General features: G+C 42.4%; 1 protein-coding gene across 1 annotated transcript; it reads right to left on the bottom strand.

Moving 5' to 3' along the window:
* Positions 1–10,272: 10,272 nt before the first annotated feature.
* Positions 10,273–14,223, bottom strand: LOC135523886 (transcription factor Sox-9-A-like). The gene is given in 4 exon segments (XM_064950889.1): positions 10,273–12,380; positions 12,383–12,598; positions 12,927–13,177; positions 13,416–14,223. Coding segments are annotated over 4 exon segments (1,473 nt in total). The 5' UTR covers positions 13,856–14,223; the 3' UTR covers positions 10,273–11,814.
* Between the last annotated feature and the right edge of the window lie 7,192 nt (positions 14,224–21,415).

The raw sequence follows: 21,415 nt of genomic DNA, 5'->3' as shown, positions 1-21,415 counted from the left end.
AAAAGTATGAGCCAAAAGAAATGAGCTGTTAAACATAACCTGAGGATATGATTGAAATGAAGCCTCCGTCTGTCTGTCTGTCTGTCTGTCTGTCTGTCTGTCTGTCTGTCTGTCTGTCTGTCTGTCTGTCTGTCTGTCTGTCTGTCTGTCTCTCTCTCTCTCTCTCTCTCTTTCTCAGACTCTACTAGAAGTTATTGCTCTTCATTCCTCAATTTAAAAAACAGAGCCGTCCGCTTACCCCACATTGGCAGAACCTAACAAGCACTGTTTCTCACACATCTCTTTTCTATTTTATCCTGCAGTCCCTGGCTCTCTCCGGGCCAAAATGTAGAGCAGTGGGACCGTCTTCTCCACTGTGACAGGTCCCTTTTGTGAGACTGAGACAGTGAAGTCGAACCAGAGGAATGCTCAACTCCCCAGGCATCACATCACTCTAGTAATATCAAGTTTTGAAATAACATCATAAATGTATTTAGGAATCGTTTTTTGGTGCATCATAGCTTTTGTGGCCATTAGAAACTCTCACTTCTCTGAATTGATTTATGCTATATTAGTGCTATTATTCTGTTATTAATCATTGCAGAGTAATATGCTTACACTAAAGTCTGGATTGAACAAGAGAGACATTCCTCTATAATCTCACCATTGGTGCCATTTCCTGAAACTACAGCAAATAACAATCAAATGCACATTTCAAAGATGACAGAGTCCTGCATGCTTTGGCTAATATCTTGTCTACATGGATTGGAGTGAGTCCTGAAGACATGTTGGCCTGCTAACCAGTATTCCAGTCACTCTCTGACATATCCTTACTCACTCAAAACGACCTTAACTAATTACCCGAGAATAACCCTTGCACGATTCAGAGCCCTGGACCGCTGTTGTATGATAGCGATGCCGGTTATACGCTCCTTTGAAGGGATGGCATGTGCTAGTTTGATTGGTGCGGTTGCGGTTTGATCGGTGCGGCTTGATCGATGTGTGAACAACTCATTGGCTAAACGCTACCAGATACCATAGATGCTATAACAAAGTTTAGATACCATCACCAACCCCATCCCCCACCACACGCATACACTTCTCTGATAGGGCCCCCCTGTGCAGTGCAGTACACCAGGTGGTGAGCAGAACCAACAGATGTAGTACTGAACTAGAGGCTACATCTGGCTAACCAGAGCCACACAGACTGGGTTCAACCATAGTGATGTATCGGAGCTGTCAGAGTCCAAACCCCGGCCCATCTATTAGGGCAGCGTCATGGGTTCATGTGGCAACTGAGTTTGTGTGTGACTGTCTGTTAGTGCATGTGTGGATGTGTGTATAAAGGGGGAAGGGTGTTGGAGGATGTTGTAGGTGGGTGGGTGGAGTGTTGGTAGAAGAGAAACAGCTCATGCCATGCAAAAAAAATGTAAGTAAAATAAATAGATTAGGAATGAATAGCAATACGTGTTCAAATTTGGCAAGAGAGAGTGATAGAGAAAAAGAAAGCGACAGCAAGAGAGGGAGCGATAACGCACGTGTGTGTGTGTGTGTGTGTGTGTGTGTGTGTGTGTGTGTGTGTGTGTGTGTGTGTGTGTGTGTGTGTGTGTGTGTGTGTGTGTGTGTGTGTGTGTGTGTGTGTGTGTGTGTGTACCGTTCCTCTTCATAAACCCCAGTCCTAGGAGATGGAGTGCACTGCCAGGTCGCTGCTTTGACTGTCTTCTGGGAAATGCTGGGTCACTGTGAAATAACTCAGGGATATTTACCATTGACCATTTGTCTTAACCCCAAACGCACATAAAAACTCCAGCGCCTGTCATGGTGTTAGACCCTCGCCCAAATATTCAGAGCCCCAGGAGCCCCCCTTCAACCCTCCTCTCACCCTCCTCTCTCGCTGAACCATCGCTCCATAAAGCTATCTTCTGACTAACCTCTGAACTGTCTTTCTGGACGTGGAACTAGGACCAAAGACAGAAGTTGACCGTCAAATCTAAAAAGTGAATTTCTCTCTCAAGTTGTCTGAATGCCATTTATACAGAGAAACAGGGAGGTGGGTTTAGAACTTCCAGGTACAGTTGCTAGCTAACTTCCTGGTACAGTAGCTAGCTAACTTCTTGGTGCAGTAGCCAGGTACCCCCCTCCCTTGCCCCACCAAATACTGCTTACTTAAGCAATGATGGTATACCCCCAATAGAGCTCTCCCCCCAGGTTTGCCACATCCATGGTCCCCTGCATTACTCCAGGGCTCTCTAAACAAGCCTATCCTTGCCCACCACCATGCTAAAGTCTCCCTATGGATCAGTTACAGGGGGGGCTCAGCCATTCTCTATGTCTATTTACTCAGCCAAAGGTGTTATTGCTGCCCATGCAGACCAAATGATAGCATGCATTTAAACATAATCATACTTAGGTGCCTATAATCTGAGGCTGTTTGAGGAGATTGGTGGTAATGGGATATGGAGATGGGAGAAGGTAGCTGGCGGCTGTTGATTGGGCCTGCTGTCAATTTGGGGATGGGCATGCTTGTTTTTACAGAGATGAGAGTGTGGTGTCATTTTAAGCTGTTGGACCACATTCAGACCGTGACCCGACTGCAGTCTACAGGCAATGGGCCTTACTCAGACGAGGCACCAGGTTGGTCCACACTTTTAAAGAGAGATAATATATTAGAGATCACCCTTTACTGGCCCTTTGTGGTGGGTTCCAACAAGGGTGGATGCAGTCCAGGAATTTAAGAACCAATAGAGCACCACTGGCTCTCACCAACCGAGAAGGTGGAAACACAGTTGAGAATGTTGGCTCTGTGGCAAGCAGGGATGTTCAGAGCCACATTGTATGCACCAAAGCCATCCTAAGAAACAAGAGAGAAAAGATGAAGATACTATAAATACTCCCACTTGTGTAAGAGCCCAGACAAACAGGACTAGCACCTGACGGACCTCACAATATCCAGGCTAGGGACCATATAGGCTACTGTTTCTGGCTCGTGTGGGCGTCTGTTGCCAGGGGAGACCAATGTTCCTCTCCATCGGCCTCTGTGTGAAGTGTAGTAAAAAAAGAAAGTCCTGTCTCGCCGGTCCATGCTGATGTACAGTTTCCTCTGTGTCCAGGCACTGCTTTCGGGAGGCTAGGCAGTTTGAAAGGAGAGGAAATGGGGGGGGGGGGGGGCACGAAGGGGTCAAGTCGTCTCGTTTGTGCTGGTCCCTAGGAACAATGACAGTGGGCTGCTGTAGTGAGGGGGCAGTGGGGTGAATGTACCCGAGACAAAGGGGTTCGATGTGAAGATGACCGTGTGTGTGTGTGTGGGGGGGGGCATGGATGTTGCCAGAAGCAGCAAGGAGTTGGAGAATGTGAAGAGAACTGGACGGAATCATACAGTAAGTAATGCAGCCCAAGAGCACCATAAAGTCAATGTGATTTTCATACAGTGGGCTTTGCACAACAACATAAGCAAACAAGTTTGCCCTGGGGGTTGTTACTGAATTAGCAAATGCTACTTACCATTGTTTTTAATGACTCCTGACTTGGGTATGGTATTGTGTTTTTTTATGTTCAAGCAGCAAGGAGGCCATGGAATACTGATTGTTTATTTGATTAGGTCATTTTCTTGTTTAGTAAACTTTCTCACACATAAACACACACTAATACACCTTTCACAGACACACACACTCATGTAAACACACACAATCACTCGCTCTTCAATACATTTACTTTATTAATTCCCCTCCCCCGTTTCGGGTTGGTATTTCTCCCACACAAAACCAAATCACATCTATTTGTGCATTCTAAAGCAGTCCATTGTCCGAGGGTTGGAAGTTGCCAGGTTCTCTTTTGGTGTAGTATTTTACATTTAAAAAGGACCACCCATTGGGCTCGGAGGGGACAAATTCCCATCGAGACTGTCTGTTCAGAATATTAATGGGCTTCTTCTGGGGAAAACTGCCCACTGATTGAGCCACTCCAAATCCAGTGTCCCTGCTTCCGGCCTCTGTGGAGTGTGTGTATATGCCAGGCCTGGGGTCTGGTCCTCACCCAGTCAATTGTGTGCGTCGCACACAGCTAGAGCATAACTCCGACATGTGGTTATTTTAGGACTTCGCACAGTCATATAAAGACAGAGGAGGTTTGTGTGTCCATGTGCCAGTTAAATGCTGCACAAGCCTATTGACACTTAATCGTAATGGATAGCGTTTAAGATGGCATTTTCTCGGTCTCAAAACACTTTTACATTGTATGGGGGTAACTAACCCAATCCATCACCAATAGGTGCATTGGGATGCTTTCAGATCCAGCCAGAGATCCTATAGTGAACAGGAACTGTTTTAGTCCCTCAGTCAACAGTATCAAGGCTATAGGGTGTCTTATGGCAATCAGTAACAGGCCTAAATTTAGACCTGTCCCTCAGAGCAGCTGACAAGACAGACTGCCTATATGATTAGTTCCACTCCACAGTGGGGCAGGGCAAGCTCTAGTGGGGGCCCCAAGTGAGATTTGGTTGGGGCGCCCCCACCTAGCAGCAAAACATTAGTGTGTCAACCCCCTTGACAGTAGAGAGAAATTGAAGTTCATTTCCTGCAATTCTACACATTGCCATGGGGCAGAGAGAAAACATACTTTAAGCCATGTTATTGATATTTGCATGAGAATTACTAACAAAATCTATGGGGACCTTCTCTGGTCAGAAATAAGCGATAGGTCTACACAGACAAGGTAGCTCAATGAAGACAACCCAATAAATATATAAAGTGACATTTGGCAGGCGCTACTTCTGGGTGGCCCTGGGAATGAAACCCACAACCCTGGCGATGCAAGTATCCCACCCGAGCCGAGACTAACATGGCTCACCTACCAGACTACGGCGGTTCCTGTTTAATGAGGTGGAACACCTCAACCAGTACAAGACAGGTTTGTGACACTCAACATATTGATTGGGTCATGAGCAAGACATTGGACCAGGCAACACTTTAAATCAAATACACAATTTTATTAAAATATATATTTTTTACATGTTGTAACTGAAACTATCTGGCCATAGTCTGTTTTAACGTCGCCATTATAAATAACAGGCAGTGATACATACCCAGATGGTGGCTTGCACACTACTCAGACAACTATAATACCTAGGATTACAATCACATTAGCGTCACTTTAAGAGCAATAAATGATCAGATTATTAATAGTTACAAACACCCAGTGAAGCCACCATCACCACGGTGCTCTCCCATATACAGTGCCTTGCGAAAGTATTCGGCCCCCTTGAACTTTGCGACCTTTTGCCACATTTCAGGCTTCAAACATAAAGATATAAAACTGTATTTTTTTGTGAAGAATCAACAACAAGTGGAAGGACATTTATTGGAAATTTCAAACTTTTTTAACAAATCAGAAAACTGAAAAATTGGGCGTGCAAAAGTATTCAGCCCCCTTAAGTTAATACTTTGTAGTGCCACCTTTTGCTGTAAGTCACTTGGGGTATGTCTCTATCAGTTTTGCACATCGAGAGACTGACATTTTTTCCCATTCCTCCTTGCAAAACAGCTCGAGCTCAGTGAGGTTGGATGGAGAGCATTTGTGAACAGCAGTTTTCAGTTCTTTCCACAGATTCTCGATTGGATTCAGGTCTGGACTTTGACTTGGCCATTCTAACACCTGGATATGATAATTTTTGAACCATTCCATTGTAGATTTTGCTTTATGTTTTGGATCATTGTCTTGTTGGAAGACAAATCTCTGTCCCAGTCTCAGGTCTTTTGCAGACTCCATCAGCTTTTCTTCCAGAATGGTCCTTTATTTGGCTCCATCCATCTTCCCATCAATTTTAAACATCTTCCCTGTCCCTGCTGAAGAAAAGCAGGCCCAAACCATGATGCTGCCACCACCATGTTTGACAGTGGGTATGGTGTGTTCAGGGTGATGAGCTGTGTTGCTTTTACGCCAAACATAATGTTTTGCATTGTTGCCAAAAAGTTTATTTTTGGTTTCATCTGACCAGAGCACCTTTTCCACATGTTTGGTGTGTCTCCGAGGTGGCTTGTGGCAAACTTTAAACGACACTTTTTATGGATATCTTTAAGAAATGGCTGTCTTCTTGCCACTCTTCCATAAAGGCCAGATTTGTGCAATGTACAACTGATTGTTGTCCTATGGACAGAGTCTCCCACCTCAGCTGTAGATCTCTGCAGTTCATCCAGAGTGATCATGGGCCTCTTGGCTGCATCTCTGATCAGTCTTCTCCAAGAATGAGCTGAAAGTTTAGAGGGATGGCCAGGTCTTGGTAGATTTGCAGTGGTCTGATACTCCTTCCATTTCAATATTATCGCTTGCACAGTGCTCCTTGGGATGTTTAAAGCTTGGGAAATCTTTTTGTATCCAAATCCGGCTTTAAACTTCTTCACAACAGTATCTCAGACCTGCCTGGTGTGTTCATTGTTCTTCATGATGCTCTCTGCGCTTTAAACGGACCTCTGAGACTATCACAGTGCAGGTGCATTTATATGGAGACTTGATTACACACAGGTGGATTGTATTTATCTTCATTAGTCATTTAGGTCAACATTGGATCATTCAGAGATCCTCACTGAACTTCTGGAGAGAGTTTGCTGCACTGAAAGTAAAGGGGCTGAATAATTTTGCACGCCCAATTTTTCAGTTTTTGATTTGTTAAAAAAGTTTGAAATATCCAATAAATGTCGTTCCACTTCATGATTGTGTCCCACTTGTTGTTGATTCTTCACAAAAAAATACAGTTTTATATCTTTATGTTTGAAGCCTGAAATGTGGAAAAAGGTCGCAAAGTTCAAGGGGGCCGAATACTTTCGCAAGGCACTGTATATAAAAAATAAAATAAAAACCTTGAAAGCAGGGAAAATTGTTTAGAACAGGCACCGCTATAAGCGGGCACCAACCAGACCTCCGCTGCTCAAAACATTTGAAGTCTCGTGCTCCTGGCACACTGCCCTAACAGGTGCTCCACCCCAAACACAAATGCACCACGTGTTATCAACGAGACCAAGGGCGTGAACTGCAGTGAAAGAGAGAGCATAGTTAAGGGATGTTTCCAATCACGGGAGGAGGGTGGTTGAGAAAGCTCATACAATTAAGCACCGCAAACCTCCAAGTCACAGCACACATGCAATCACTGAATGGCAATCAGCAATCGATCAAGGTCAATTATTTATGAGATCATCATGCAAAGATCAGTGAAGATTAAATTCCTATGAGAGCTAAAGTCCACCCTATAACACAAGCGCCACGCTCTACCAACTGAGCCATACAGGACCAAAGATAGGCGGAGGGGTTGAGGATGATGCTTAGCAACATGCCTTGTCATAGGGCGAGAGCGTTCATTTTATTTCAGTGCACTGCTGGGACTGAGCCTACACCCCAGCATGTGACTTGGCCTGGGAGCACACTGGCGGGGGGAAAAATCCATGTGAAACATGTCATCTGTCCACTCCTAAGTACTACCATTTCCCCATTAGAAGAGCAGGGATACTGATGGCTTTTTCAGATGGGTTGGGCTGCTTTTCAACTGAAGTCATCTCTCTCCCTCTCTTTCCCTCCTTATTGCTCATTTTCCCTCTCTTCTCTGCCTCCCCCTCTTTCCTTCCTGTCTAGGAATCGATTCCAAGGTGCCAAACTGATGTCTTCCAATCGGATCACTGGAAACAGGTGCTAGATATCCTCCTCCCACCTTGATCAGCCAATGAACTAGGTGCACAGCCAGATCATATAATATGGTGGAGATGACTGTATGTAATTGTCATTGACACTTAAAGAACAAGGTAATCACATTACATAAGTGGATACTTCACTTCTATAAACAGCTACAGTGATTGTTTTAATTCAGAAAGTTACATCTTTCTCTCACACCTTGATGAATGTTTCTATTATGTCTAAAAGGCTATAATACACCGTCACTGTCACTCTCACTTCTCGGATCAAAAACAATGGCAGACGCCATGTAAAACTATCCGTATAGTGATTCTGATGATGATTTTAAAAACATACTGTACAATAACATAGATAAAATTATATTTTTGACCGACTGGATCGATTCGGTCTTATGCAGCCCACATTTGAAATTGTGTTTTTTACATTGGATAAAAGTAGAGACCTGGAGATAGAAAATTGTATATCATACACTACAGTTGAGGAACAATGGGAAAGTAATTCTGATTTGAAAGTTGATAAAGTTTGTCTATACCCTTTCAGCATTGATCACACCCTCTTAAGCCTAGCCCCACCATATCTTTAAGGATTCACATTAATGACATCGGCAGCCTGGTTGTCCAAACTAGCATAACTGGTGTATTTTAACACCAATAAACCCATCCGTTTAAAAATACATTTTGTTTATGTCAATCTAGCAAACCAGGCAACTAAAAGCAACTTTCTAAATAATGTTTTGGTTTGTTTCTAGCTTGTTAGCATAGCATAGCATAGTTAGCTAACATTAAGTTAAAATAATGACCTCATCATAAAGCTGATAACGGCTTAACTTTAGCTAATTTGTATTAATTATTACAGGAAAATAAACCCACAACAAGGCATGCTAATTACAGAAAGAATCTTGCCAGTTGTGAGTGTGGCGAAATAAAAGCAGGGCATTCATTATATGCTAATTTGACTTTGGTGTAGGTCATGTTGTTCTTCACATGGCCATTTCTGGTAAACACACACAATATCAAATAAAATCTAAGTTTATTTGTCACATGCACAGGATACAGAAGGTGTTATGGTACAGTGAAATGGTACCTTGCATAGTAGAGTATTTTGTTTAGACATGTAGCTTGCTAGCTCATAACATTACTACCTTGCATGAATCTGCAGGTAACTAATCAACTAGATTCAATGTTAGCTAGCTAACATTAGGCTATAACTATCAATGCAAATGGCTCTGAGATACAAATAATATTATTACTCAGATCGTACATGTAACATTAGCTAGCGAGCCAGCCAGCTAACGTTAGCTAGCAGGCTAACAGCACACTTTAACTTGCAATGAAAACAACATTCTAACTAAATTAGAAACGCATAATATCCTTCCTCTATGTCACAGATGCCATGGTTGCCCTTAGTTTGAAGATGTAATCCGGAGACAGGTGTTTTATACAACAGCCTTCTGTGTGTTCTGTTTTTGACTCCCTCCACATTTTTGCAATTAAAAGTCAGAATTTTCTCAATCTCCTTAGCTGTCATATGCTGCTTCCACCAGACATTCCACTGATTTCAAAACTCTGTCCTCCAGAAAGTGGAGAGCAACACTTTTGCAGTTATTTGCGATATCTTTCATATAAGCTGTATTAGAAAGGGTTACCTACACATACTGAGCAGCCCTTTGTTATAGACAGAAGCGTGCTCCATGGCAGACCAATCCAAACTCATCTCTCAGCATGTCCTGTCCATCCATTATCTCAGCCAATCATGGCTAGCGGGAAGGTCTCTGTATTTTTCCAAGGCTAAACCAACTAGGCTCTATTTTACTCGTATTTACAGATGGCATACACGTTTGTTATTAACGAACATGGAAGTTCACATGTTCCAGAAAGCATTTCTGCCATAAAACACACTTTGATCAAAAATAAATGTTTACGTTAGAATGCTTGTGACGCGAGACATACGCTTAGTTTCCTGAAACGGGTCACATTTTATGGTCCTCCTATGCCTTGTGTCCATACTATAAAACTGTGGTTTCAAAAATCACAATAGCTTCCAAAAGGTGTGATTCATAGTAGTAGAGAATAGGAAAATGGCACTTGGTCCCGGGTGTTGTGAAGCTTGTAAATATTTCCTTGAGTTGACCTTTAAATGGTGGCAGCACTGAAAATCTTTAAAGAGAGCTTTGCTAGTAGGGAAGCAAAGTCCCTGCTTTAAAATTGAAAAACATGTACGTTTTTTTTCACGGTTGTAATGTTTTTCTGCAGAGTAGCCTCTCCCAGTAAAGCTCCAGAGCTTTACAACATGCAGACTGGAGGAAGGGGGGACCCCCTGTTGCTCCAGCTGACGGAAGAGAAAGAACGAGAAAATAAATGAGATAAACAAGGCTTCTGAGAGAGCTGTCTTCTCTCAGGCTCTCTCTTTAACTCTTTCCGTCTACCTCTCTGTCTCAATTTGACTAAACAGTAAAATTCTGAGGTTGATATTGGGTTGGTTTAAATGTTATGAATTCCAACGTATGGAGGTGTTATGTAGCATAATGTTTATCCATATAAACTAGAGATTCCTTGTTCCCCCAACCTATTCAATAAGTAGGTCATGATTTGTGCAATAAAATATAAACAGCCATTTTGTTTCTAGAGTATTTTCTCTTTTATTGCAAATACAATACAAAAGTTAAGCTTCTTTTTAAGACAGTACAGTAACATGTTAAGCTAGCTGAAGAAAATGACAATTTGTTCAGATGCATCAGAAAGAAAACATCAGTACTGAGTTAGTACTGTATGTGTCAGGACGTTAAAAAAAAAGTCCTTAGAAAAGACAGGGATGCTGGTACCTCTAATAACACAAACATATTAGCCACAGCGTAAACATAACTAATTGTAAAACTTTGTCATTATGCTCAAAACGTATTTCCAGTTTAGAATCCAAACTTCACAATTAACAATAATCCGTACAGAACTAGATAACAAAAAATGACAAATTAAACATTTAAAATAGAAACATTTACATATGTTAAATAAAGCATGATGATTACAGTTTGTGTCATTTTTTAAGTAACCCCTCGGCTAAAAAGACCGGTTTATATGACATTTAATATCCAGAAGGTAACTTATTTTGAAGACAAATTAATTAATTGTATAAAATATAAAATAAAGAATAAAATGCTAAATAATAATTACTTTGAAAATAAAATTAAGCTAATAAATAAATTAAAGGGTTAAGACTGAGAGGGGGCGGGAGGGGGTGAGAGGTGGATCAGGCAGGGGGCTGTAAAATGACACTGGCGTGATGGTGGACGGCAGGGGACGCCCAAGAGGTCAAAGGGCACTTCCTGTGGCTGTCAAACACATGCTGTCAGACGATAAGTAGAATCTCAGCTGTGGCTTCTCTCTTCTATAGTATGTGCTGTAGCACACACACTCTGACACAGACATCCTATCACCCAACCCCTGATATGCTAGGCACTAACGGTGCAAATGGGTGGAATCTCCTGCACAAAACGATAACGTCCAAACTTCTTCCTTTGCCATTCACAGCATGGCCCTGTTACATCTAAGAACGTGCTATAATCATAATATATCATTGATGGAGAAACCCTAAACTGCACAAATACAAATGTAGTTCATTTTGTTGGATGGCACAGCACATATAAGCACAATGCACTGCAGGAAGACAAACAAAAACAAACACAACCAAAAAAGGACAGAGATTTACTGCCTATAAAAAATTCCACCAGAGAATTGAGGCCATATAATAGATAACTGCACTACTGTGGTTTACTGCTGAACTGGATAGAAATAAAGCTTTTTCTCTACAAATATGTGTTTAAAATCCCCCAGAATAGCAAACTGCCAGAGTAAAAAAACGTAAGAAAACATACACAGTACCTACTAAAAATATCAACAATTTAAACAGTCCTCACAGAGGATTTCTCAATGCTCAAAATATGTTTCATCAATACACAAAAAAAAGGCACGTTGTGAGCCATTCTGGTCTAATTTCAGTTCTCTCAAGTCCAGCTTTCCTTCTTCTTCTTTGTTGTCTTCTCCTCTGTTGTAAATTCAAGTGTCTGTATGCTCGGAGCTAGATGTTGGAATGTTGTGACAAAGTCTCCCTCTGCAAGATGGGCATGTCTATCAGTCTATGTAAGTCTGTGTGTAGATGACTGTGTCCTCAGGGCCGGGAGAGCTGTGTGTACACTGGCTGCTGGTCCCAGTGATGCTGGGGACTGAGGGTCTGTGGCACGGAGGGCACTCCTGCTGTGTCTGCGATGGGGGTGTACATGGGCCTCTGGCTGGGGCTCATGTAGCTGCTGAAGGAGTAGAGCCCTGAGCCCTGGCCCCCAGCTGCGTGGCTGTAGTAGGAGTTGGTGCCGCCCTGGTGGTCAGAAAAGTCATACTGGGCGCGGGTGATGGAGGGGTAGGAGGAAGAGCTGTAGTGTTGCAGGTTGAAGGAGCCGTAGGTGACGTGCTGCGGGGGGGAGGAGTTCTGCTGATCGTTGTAGTGGCTGGGGCTCAGCTGCTCTGTCTTGATGTGTGTGGGGGTCCTCTGGTTCTGGCCCTGCTCCCCTCCACTACCCAGCGTGGTCAGGGAGTGCTGCTGCTGACTCTGGGTCTTGGTCATCCAGCTGTGCCCTGCGGTGCCCCCTGCTGCCTGGCTGACTGCGGAGCTGCTGATGCCATAGGTACCGTTGTAGGAGACCTGGCCAGCGGCAGTGCCAGGAGCGCCTGGGTGACCGTTGGGGGCAGGTACTGGTCAAACTCGTTGACATCGAAGGTATCGATGTGGGAGATTACGTCGCTGCTCAGCTCACCGATGTCCACATCCCGGAAATCAATGTTGAGCTGACGGCCCGTGCCTTCCTGTAAGGGGCGACCCTCACGCTTCAGGTCCACCTTTCCCACTTGGATGTCGGTCTTAGGTGTGGTGGGAGGGGTGGGGGGCCCTTGGGACTGGCCTGAGAGAGAGGGGGTGGGTTACATATAGAATACATATTTCTGTAATACAAATCTCAGAGCAAGAGCAGAGCCATGGATTTAATTGAAAAGGAAAAATAAGGGCTTTACAAGTGGTCATGCATGAGTGGAATAAAGCATTTGTCTAGACATCAAGTTAACCTAACAGAGAACATATCTGATAATATCAGTCATCAGCTTTTCAAACAATCTATTTCAGACAATATTCGTATAAAAAGTCTAGCAGCATAAAAGTGTCAAATATACATTGATGAACACATGTTGAATGAGACCAATGCAATAGGCACTACGCATTTTCTTTCCTCTTACCTGAGTGTTCTCCCGGGGAGTGCACTTCTCCTATGCTAGAGGCTGGAGAGTCAGCTTGCTGGAGCGCCTTGAAGATCGCTCCTGGCGATATGTGCGTCTGCTCGCTGCCGTCCTCAGACTCGCTTTGTCCGTTCTTCATGGACTTCCTTCGCCGGGGCTGGTACTTGTAGTCGGGGTGGTCTTTCTTGTGCTGTACCCTCAAGCGCTCTGCCTCCTCCACGAACGGACGCTTCTCTCCCTCATTGAGAAGCCTGTGCGTGAAAGGCAAATAGATACATGAGTAAATCAAATATTAAATTGACAACCAAATAGTTTACGACGAAGGTTAAATGATCACAGTATCGAGTTCACACGCGAGCGCAAAATGCACGAGTAAAAGTAGAATTGAGTTGCCTATTAAATAAAAACTATTTTCATTAACAAGACCACAAACGCGATGCCACTCGAAATAAACCTTTGGAAGTAATAACAGAGAGGAGTGAGACTCACCTCCATAGTTTCCCCAGAGTTTTGCTCAGCTCCGCGTTATGCAGATGAGGGTACTGATCAGCCAATTTTCTCCGAGCGGCTTGCGCCCAAACCATAAACGCGTTCATTGGTCTCTTGACGTGGGGCTTGTTCTTACTAGATCCGTTCACTCGGACTGGCATTGGCACCAGGGTCCAGTCGTAGCCCTTCAGCACCTGGGACACAGCGTCGCGGATGCACACGGGGAACTTGTCATCGTCGTCCTTCTTGAACTCGACGAGGGGACCGTCCGGACCCATCAGCAGACCGTTCTCCGAAGGTCTGGTGTTCTCGGTGTCTGAGCCAGAGCCGGAAGGGCACGGGGATCCCGCAGAGTCCTCGGACATGCTCGGGCTCGGTGCGTCAGAGAGACATTTGTCTTGTTCGTCTGTCATTTTCAGGAAGGGGTCGAGTAGATTCATACGAAAAATGTTGTCGAACAATTACGCACAAAATATGAAAGTACGGCTCTTGAGGGTGAGATCCCTAGAGATGCTTTACACACGAGGAAAAGTTTGACCAAAGTATTTAAAATGTCCAAAAGTGGATAAAAAGTAACAGTAGACGTTATTTGCTCCTGCAATGAGGCAGTCAACTGCACAAAGCCTTTTGGAGAGAGAATGTGTTTATGCATATGCCTTTCTAAAATATTGTATAATAACCTAGTTTTGTTTGCAGGCGTCTCCACACTCGAGCAACAGCTGATGATTTGCGGCAACTTTTTTTTCAGATAAAAAGAGAAAGTGTTCTAGTCTGTCTCCAAATAGTATCTCCAGAACGTGTGCGTGCTTTGAACTGAAATCCTTTGCAAGCGGACTTTATAAGTGAGTTACTGTACGGCTACAGAATACCCGAGAATACCCAAATGTGATTGGTCGACAGAGCATAACGAACTGAAGGAATTTGATCCCTACGGCCCCCTCCCCTCCACACACACAGCATATGCATCGACAGTTTCACATTTTGTGTATAATATTGTTGTAGGTATAATAATTCAAGTACTGAAATTGATTTTGGTTTACAAATATATTTTTATATTCTTAAATCATAGACTATTTGTGTGTTTCATCCATATACTTATATTTATATATTCTTATTCCATTCCTTTACTTAGATTTGTGTGTACTTGGTATCTGTTGTGGATGGAATTGTTAGATATTATTTGTTAGATATTGCTGCACTGTCGTAAACTAGATGCACAAGCATTTCGCTACACTCGCAATAACATCTGCTAACCATGTGTATGTGACCAATAAAAAATTATTTGATTTGTTTTTATTTTACCCACACCTTCAAAGTTAAACCAGTAACAAAAAGCTAATAGTTGACGAAATAAAACATTGAAATCATGGAAATATGCCTACCAATAATGTTTCCATTATGACTCAATTTGTCTGCATAAGAAATCCCATATCGAAAGTCATACAAAGTCATACCTTCATACAATCGAGGAGGGTCTGTAGTGACCATGCCCTACGGCTATTATGTGAGACACACAAAGGCCACAGCAGATACATTACAAATATATAAAATACTATTTATTCGATGCATACAAAACTAATTATTATTTTACTGGTTCAAAATGGCCATACAGTCTTTACCGTTTGGTTTGCAGAGAGGGATTGGCAAAATGAAATGTTGGTCCATGCATGCCATGATAACATATGCCCATAGGGGGAGACAGCAGCCCAGGAACTTACTTTACAACGTGTTCCTTTTTCTGGAGGACATGAGGAACACAAGAAAAGTTTGAAACATTTGCACTGCCGCAACCGCTGAGGATGATTTTTTTTTCTTCTAATGACAATATAAAAGCAGTGGTCAAAATTATCATTATAAAATCAAACAAGTATTTCCTCACCCAAGCTCACCATGCACCCTCCATTGATAAATAATATTTATATCTCCCTCAAAACACAGAAATATTTATGTCTCACCTAGAGATCACCATAATAAAGTCGGTGTCCACTGGGTCCACTTGGTCATTCACAGTCCTTTCCGTCTGAACCCATGTCGTTTGGTTGTTTATTTGGCTTTGTAAAGTTGTGGAAATTTGATTTAGGTTGTAATGTGTGTGTGCAACATGTGTTTTATTTCTCTCTCTCTCTCTCTCTCTCTCTCTGTTTCTATGCCTATTGCGGGCTGCTTAAGTGGAAGGGGACTCTGGATGTTGTAAAATTGTTTGTTTGCATTATGTCAGCCTGCCGAAATGTAGAATCAGTCAGTAATCCTATCTTCTCCTCAGTGCAATTAGAGCTCTGGTTCCAGATACAGAAACTCCCATGGTGTCTGCACTCTTGCGCAGACATTTATTTACATTGAGCCTGTTTATTGAAGATATTCGCTTTTAACATAAACAGAAGAGAGCATTTGAGACTTTTGTTAATAACCCATGCGCCACTAAATTAGTGTCCTTGTTTGTTTATAGTCCTCAAAGGAATAAAGGCATCACTGAATACATTCACCAACAGAGCTCTGAGGAGGATGATGAGGAGGACGAGGATTTACAATGTTGTTATACAGTTTCAAGTTCAAGGGAGGAAGGCACTGGATAACATTCTGTCATTTGAAGTCAGGTGTTTAATTACAATCAGCAAGCTCGTTCCTTCTTCCAGCCCTGAAGGTCTGAAACCGGCTGGCACAGATACCAAACGGCGGCACACCTACCTGGATCGGGTCATTCCAATTCACTTCTTCAGAAAGGTGACATGATCTTTTTTATATTTTTTTATATATCAGAGTATTTAACTAATAATTGAAAATAATAATAATAATAATTACATTCATAAATTCACCACCAAACGTGCACACAGTCCCTCATCTCAGAATAACATTTATATTATCAAAATGAGAAACTAAGCCCAGGAAGTGCAACACACACTTGCAGGAAATAATGAGCTTGCAAGTAACAGTTCTAAATTGAGTAATATATACTTTTAAAAGTAGCAAAATGCATAATAGCTAGCGAGCCATGTAATGTAAACAAAGTAGGCTCCCGAATCAAGTTTTATCAACCGAGTGCTTGTCTGCAGGGATGGACATTTAACGAGCCTGCTGGCTCGAGGCTAGTAGTTTTCAAACCAGGCTAGTAGAAAACATGCAAACCTAGCCCGCCAGGCCAGTGGAATTTGGTATTTTCATATTTAATGGCACAGATTGAAGTTCCAAGAGTTCTATCCCTGTCAATCTTAATTAATTATTAGTAATTATTAACATGAAAATACATGTTTTTAAAAAGTCTGTAAATTAAACATGATAAAAGTCCGAAAAATACGTATTTTCAACATCCGGAAGAGACGTCTTTTCAACTTGAATTCAGAACCCAAAATGAATCTGATTTCAATGTCTGAAAAATACTTCTTTGTTATTGGCCTAATTAGAAAATGACATTGATCCCAATGTTACAAATACTGGGACAAAAATCTTACAGCGAGCACAATAGCTAACATTTAGGCCTAAACACAGCAACAGGTAGACAATCAAATGGATGAAAGAGTGGGAGAATAAGACCATGATTTAATTAGATGTTTCACACTGTGAAAGGCCGCATCATCACAAATGTATTGAGGGGGGAAAAAGTAGTGGCCTTGGGGTGGATTTACATGAATGAAATACTGTATGTCTAGTGAGACTTACTCTTGAGAGTCAGAATCGGAGAATACACAAGGTGCAATTTTAAAATTTGGTTGTGTTTTTCTCTTGTTGTGTCAGTCACTGACTGTCACTTAATTAGCCAATGTCAGATAAAATGTTTTAGATTAGTAAAGTAGTCTAGCCAGCTATCTAAACTTGTATTAATCATGGTTGAATTGCATTTTTTATTTAACTAGACAAGTAAATGAACAACAAATTCTTATTTACAATGATAGCCTGGCAAGAGGCAATAGGCCTCACGTGTGGATGGGGGGAAAAACACACAAAAAACAAGTACAACAAAATGGCAGAAGACGCTGGCAACAGTACAAATACAACAGCAGACAAATAGTCAATGTGTGTGTGTGTGCATGCAGGTATAAGTGTTGTGTGTGTGAAATAAAACAACATGCTTCCTTACATCAGGCAACTGGTGACATCGGTTAACAACTAGAAACAACTACAGTACGGTGGATTCAGAAAGTATTCAGACCCCTTGACGTTTTCTACATTATGTTACGTTTATAGGCTTATTCTAAAATGTATTAAATACAAAAAAATCTCATCAATCTACACACAATACTCCATAATGACAAAGCGAAAATATGTTTTTGAAATATTTGCTAATTTATAAAAAATGAAAAAGTGTAACGGCTTTCTTCTGTTGAAGGAGGAGAGTCGGACCAAAATGCAGCGTGGTATTTTTGAGACATGTTTAATGAAGAACGAAAAAACACGAACAATACAAAAACAACAAACAGAACGTGAAAACCTAAACAGTCTTATCTGGTGAAGACACAGAGACAGGAACAATCACCCACGAAAACACTCACAGAATATGGCTGCCTAAATATGGTTCCCAATCAGAGACAACGATAATCACCTGACTCTGATTGAGAACCGCCTCAGGCAGCCATAGACTATACTATACGCCCCACAAAAACCCCAAGACAAAAACACACCACAATAACCCATGTCACACCCTGGCCTGACCAAATAAATGAAGATAAATATAATAATTTCGACCAGGGCTTGACAAAAAGAGAAATACCTTATTTACATAAGTATTCAGACCCTTTGCTATGAGACTCGAAATTGAGCTCAGGTGCATCCTGTTTCCATTGATAATCTTTGAGATGACTCCAATCAACAACTTGATTGGAGTCCACCTGTGGTAAATTCGATTGATTGGACATGATTAGGAAAGGCACACACCTGTCTATATAAGTTCCCAAAGTTGACATTAAATGTCAGAGCTAATACCAAGCCATGAGGTCGAAGGAATTGTCCGTAGAGCTCCAAGACAGGATTATGTCGATGCACAGATTCCAAGAACACAGTGACTTCCATCATTCTTAAATGGATGTAGTTTGGAACCACCAAGACTCTTCCTAGTGCTGGCCGCCCGGCCAAACTGAGCAATAGGAGGAGAAGGGCATTGGTCAGGGATGTGACCAAGAACCCGATCGTCACTCTGTTAGAGCTCCAGAGTTCCTCTGTAGAGATGAGAGAACATTCCAGAAGGACAACCATTTCTGCAGCACTCCGCCAATCAGGCCTTTATGGTAGAGTGGCCAGGCAGAAGCCACTCCTCAGTAAAAGGCACATGACGGCCCACTTGGACTTTGCCAAAATCCACATAAAGGACTCTCAGACCATGAGAAACAAGATTGTCTGATCTGATGAAGCCAACGTTGAACACTTTGGCCTGAATGCCAAGCGTCACGCCTGGCACAATCCCTACGGGGAGGCATGGTGGTGGCAGCATCATGCTGTGGGGATGTGTTTCAGTGGCAGGGACTGGGAGACTAGTCAGGATCGAGGGAAAGATGAATGGAGCAAAGTACAGAGAGATCCTTGATGAAAACCTGCTCCAGAGCGCTCAGGACAACAGACAGGGGCGAAGGTTCACGTTCCAACACGACAATGACCCTAAGCACACAACCAAGAAACAACAAGTCTCTGAATATCTTTGAGTGGCCCAGCCAGAGCCCGGACTTGAACCTGATTGAACATCTCTGGAGAGACCTGAAAAACGCTGTGCAGCAACGCTTCCCATCAAACCTGACAGAGCTTGAGAGTATCTGCAGAGAAGAATGGGAGAAACTCCCCAAATACAGGTGTGCCATGCTTGTAGCGTCATACTCAAGAAGACCCAAGGCTTTAATCGCTGCCAAAGGTGCTTCAACAAAGTACTGAGTAAAGTGTCTGAATACTTTTGTAAATGTGATATTTCTGTTTTGATAGTTTAATACATTAGCAAAAATATGTAAAAACCTGTTTTGGGTTTGTCATTATGGGCTATTGTTTGTAAATTGATGAGGAAAAACAACAATTTAATACATTTTGGAATAAGGCCTAACAAAATGTGGAAAATTTCAATGGGTCTGAATACTTTCCGAATGCACTGTACATGTCTCAACAACCTGTTCATCTATTTTTTGAACTCCTCCAGGGACACCAGGTCCTGGAGTTTTAGGCTTGGATAGCCCAGCCCAAAAACCCTGGATGAACAGAGATATCAGTACCATGCTGAGGGCTCGTAATGCAGTATTACATGTCAGCAGAATGAACCCCTATGACAAGGCATGCAGGTATGAGCTCCGCAAATCCATTAGGGATACAAAAAAACAATACATACTTCAACTTGAACTGAACGCATGTGGCAAGGACTTACAGACTACAAAGGAAAATCCAACTGTGTGGTGCCCACCGAAGCCTCCCTCCCAGATGAGCTTAACACATTTTATGCTCGCTTCACGGCAGACAATACCGAGCCATCTAGGAAGACTCTACCTGCTCAGGACAACTAGGTGCTTTCGCTCTCCAAGCTTGATGTGAGGAATACTCACAAATGAGATGGACCATCAACACCACCACTCTTGTCAAGAGGGCACAACAGAGTCTCTGTTCCTAAGGCGACTGAAGAAATTCGGCATGCCATGCTGGGTCCTCTCCAAATACTGCCGCTACACCATCGTGAGTGTCCTGGCCAGTTATTACGGCCTGGTACGGGAATTGCTACGTCCACGACCTCAAGGCCATCCAGCGGATGGTGAAGACGTTCCAGTGTATCACTGGGACCCGTGCTCCCACCCATTCAGGACATCTACTTGAAATGGTGTCTGAGGAAGGAAGGCAGCATCATCAAGGACACCACATACCCCAGCCACGAGCTGTTCACTGCCTTACTGTTGAGCATGAGGTCTGATACCAACAGGCTCAGATACAGTTTCTATCTACAAGCCATCAGACTGCTATACACTTGAACTGGACTGACCACCTGCTTTGATGCTCCACACCTTAGCACACATGTACTCACTCACCCACTCACTCACCCACTCACTCACTCAGGTAGCCTAGTGGTTAGAGCGTTGGACTTGTAACCGAAAGGTTGCATGATTAAATCCCTGAGCTGACAAGGTAAAACATCAGTCATTATACCCCTGAACAAGGCATTTTACCCACTGTTCCTAGGCTGTCATTGAAAATTAGTATTTGTTCTTAACTGACTTGCCTAGTAAAATAAACTCACCCATGCTGCTACTAGACTCTTACTACGTGTAAATATTGGACTATAAATTCAGCCTTCCTGTATTATAGTTAAGGTAAAATGTTTATTCTATTCTACATTTACTTAGTTCGTATTCTTATCTTTTATTCTTTCTTATTGTTGTTGCATTGTAGAGAAGGAACCTGCAAGTAAGCATTTCATTGGTACACATGGTGAAAGTATCTTTTTCCATGCTCTGTTCCAACTCCTGGTTTCAACATGCTCGGTTTCAACTTCTCATCCATCCAAACTCCCAGATATTTGTACGTTTTGACTTGTTCTATAGAATGTCCTTCCAAAGTAGCAATTAATTACACCGTTTCTAGTGTTTAGTTTTGGAAAATACCATGCATTTTATTTTAAAAGAATTCAGACCAAGCTTAAAATTGTACAGATTCTATTGAATGATGTGAAATGCTTTTTAAGCTTTTTCAAAAGCAAAAGTCAAACTGTTGCCACTTGAATAGAGAACAGTGTCATCCACATTAAAATATGTCTCCCAATGTTGTCGATCTAGATAATAAACAACAATGGACCTAAAATTGATCCTTGGGGCACACCCAAGCATAACAGGCGTCTGACCTGCAATTTCTGCCTTAACACACTGGGTTCAATTTGACAGGTAGTTCACAAACCACTCCAGAGCATGACCAGTAATAACAATGAACTTCAGTCTCTGCACCAAGACAGTATGGTCCACAGTGTCAAATGCCTTTGACAAGTCTATGAATACAGATACACAATGCAGCTTCTTACCCAGGGCACTATTAATATCACTCAAAACCCTCTAAGTTGC

Source organism: Oncorhynchus masou, chromosome 31 (genome assembly GCF_036934945.1).
Source record: "Oncorhynchus masou masou isolate Uvic2021 chromosome 31, UVic_Omas_1.1, whole genome shotgun sequence".
NCBI classification, from domain to species: domain Eukaryota; kingdom Metazoa; phylum Chordata; class Actinopteri; order Salmoniformes; family Salmonidae; genus Oncorhynchus; species Oncorhynchus masou.
The sequence above is the reverse complement of the archived record's forward strand: the minus strand, read 5'-3'. Positions and strand labels throughout refer to the sequence as shown.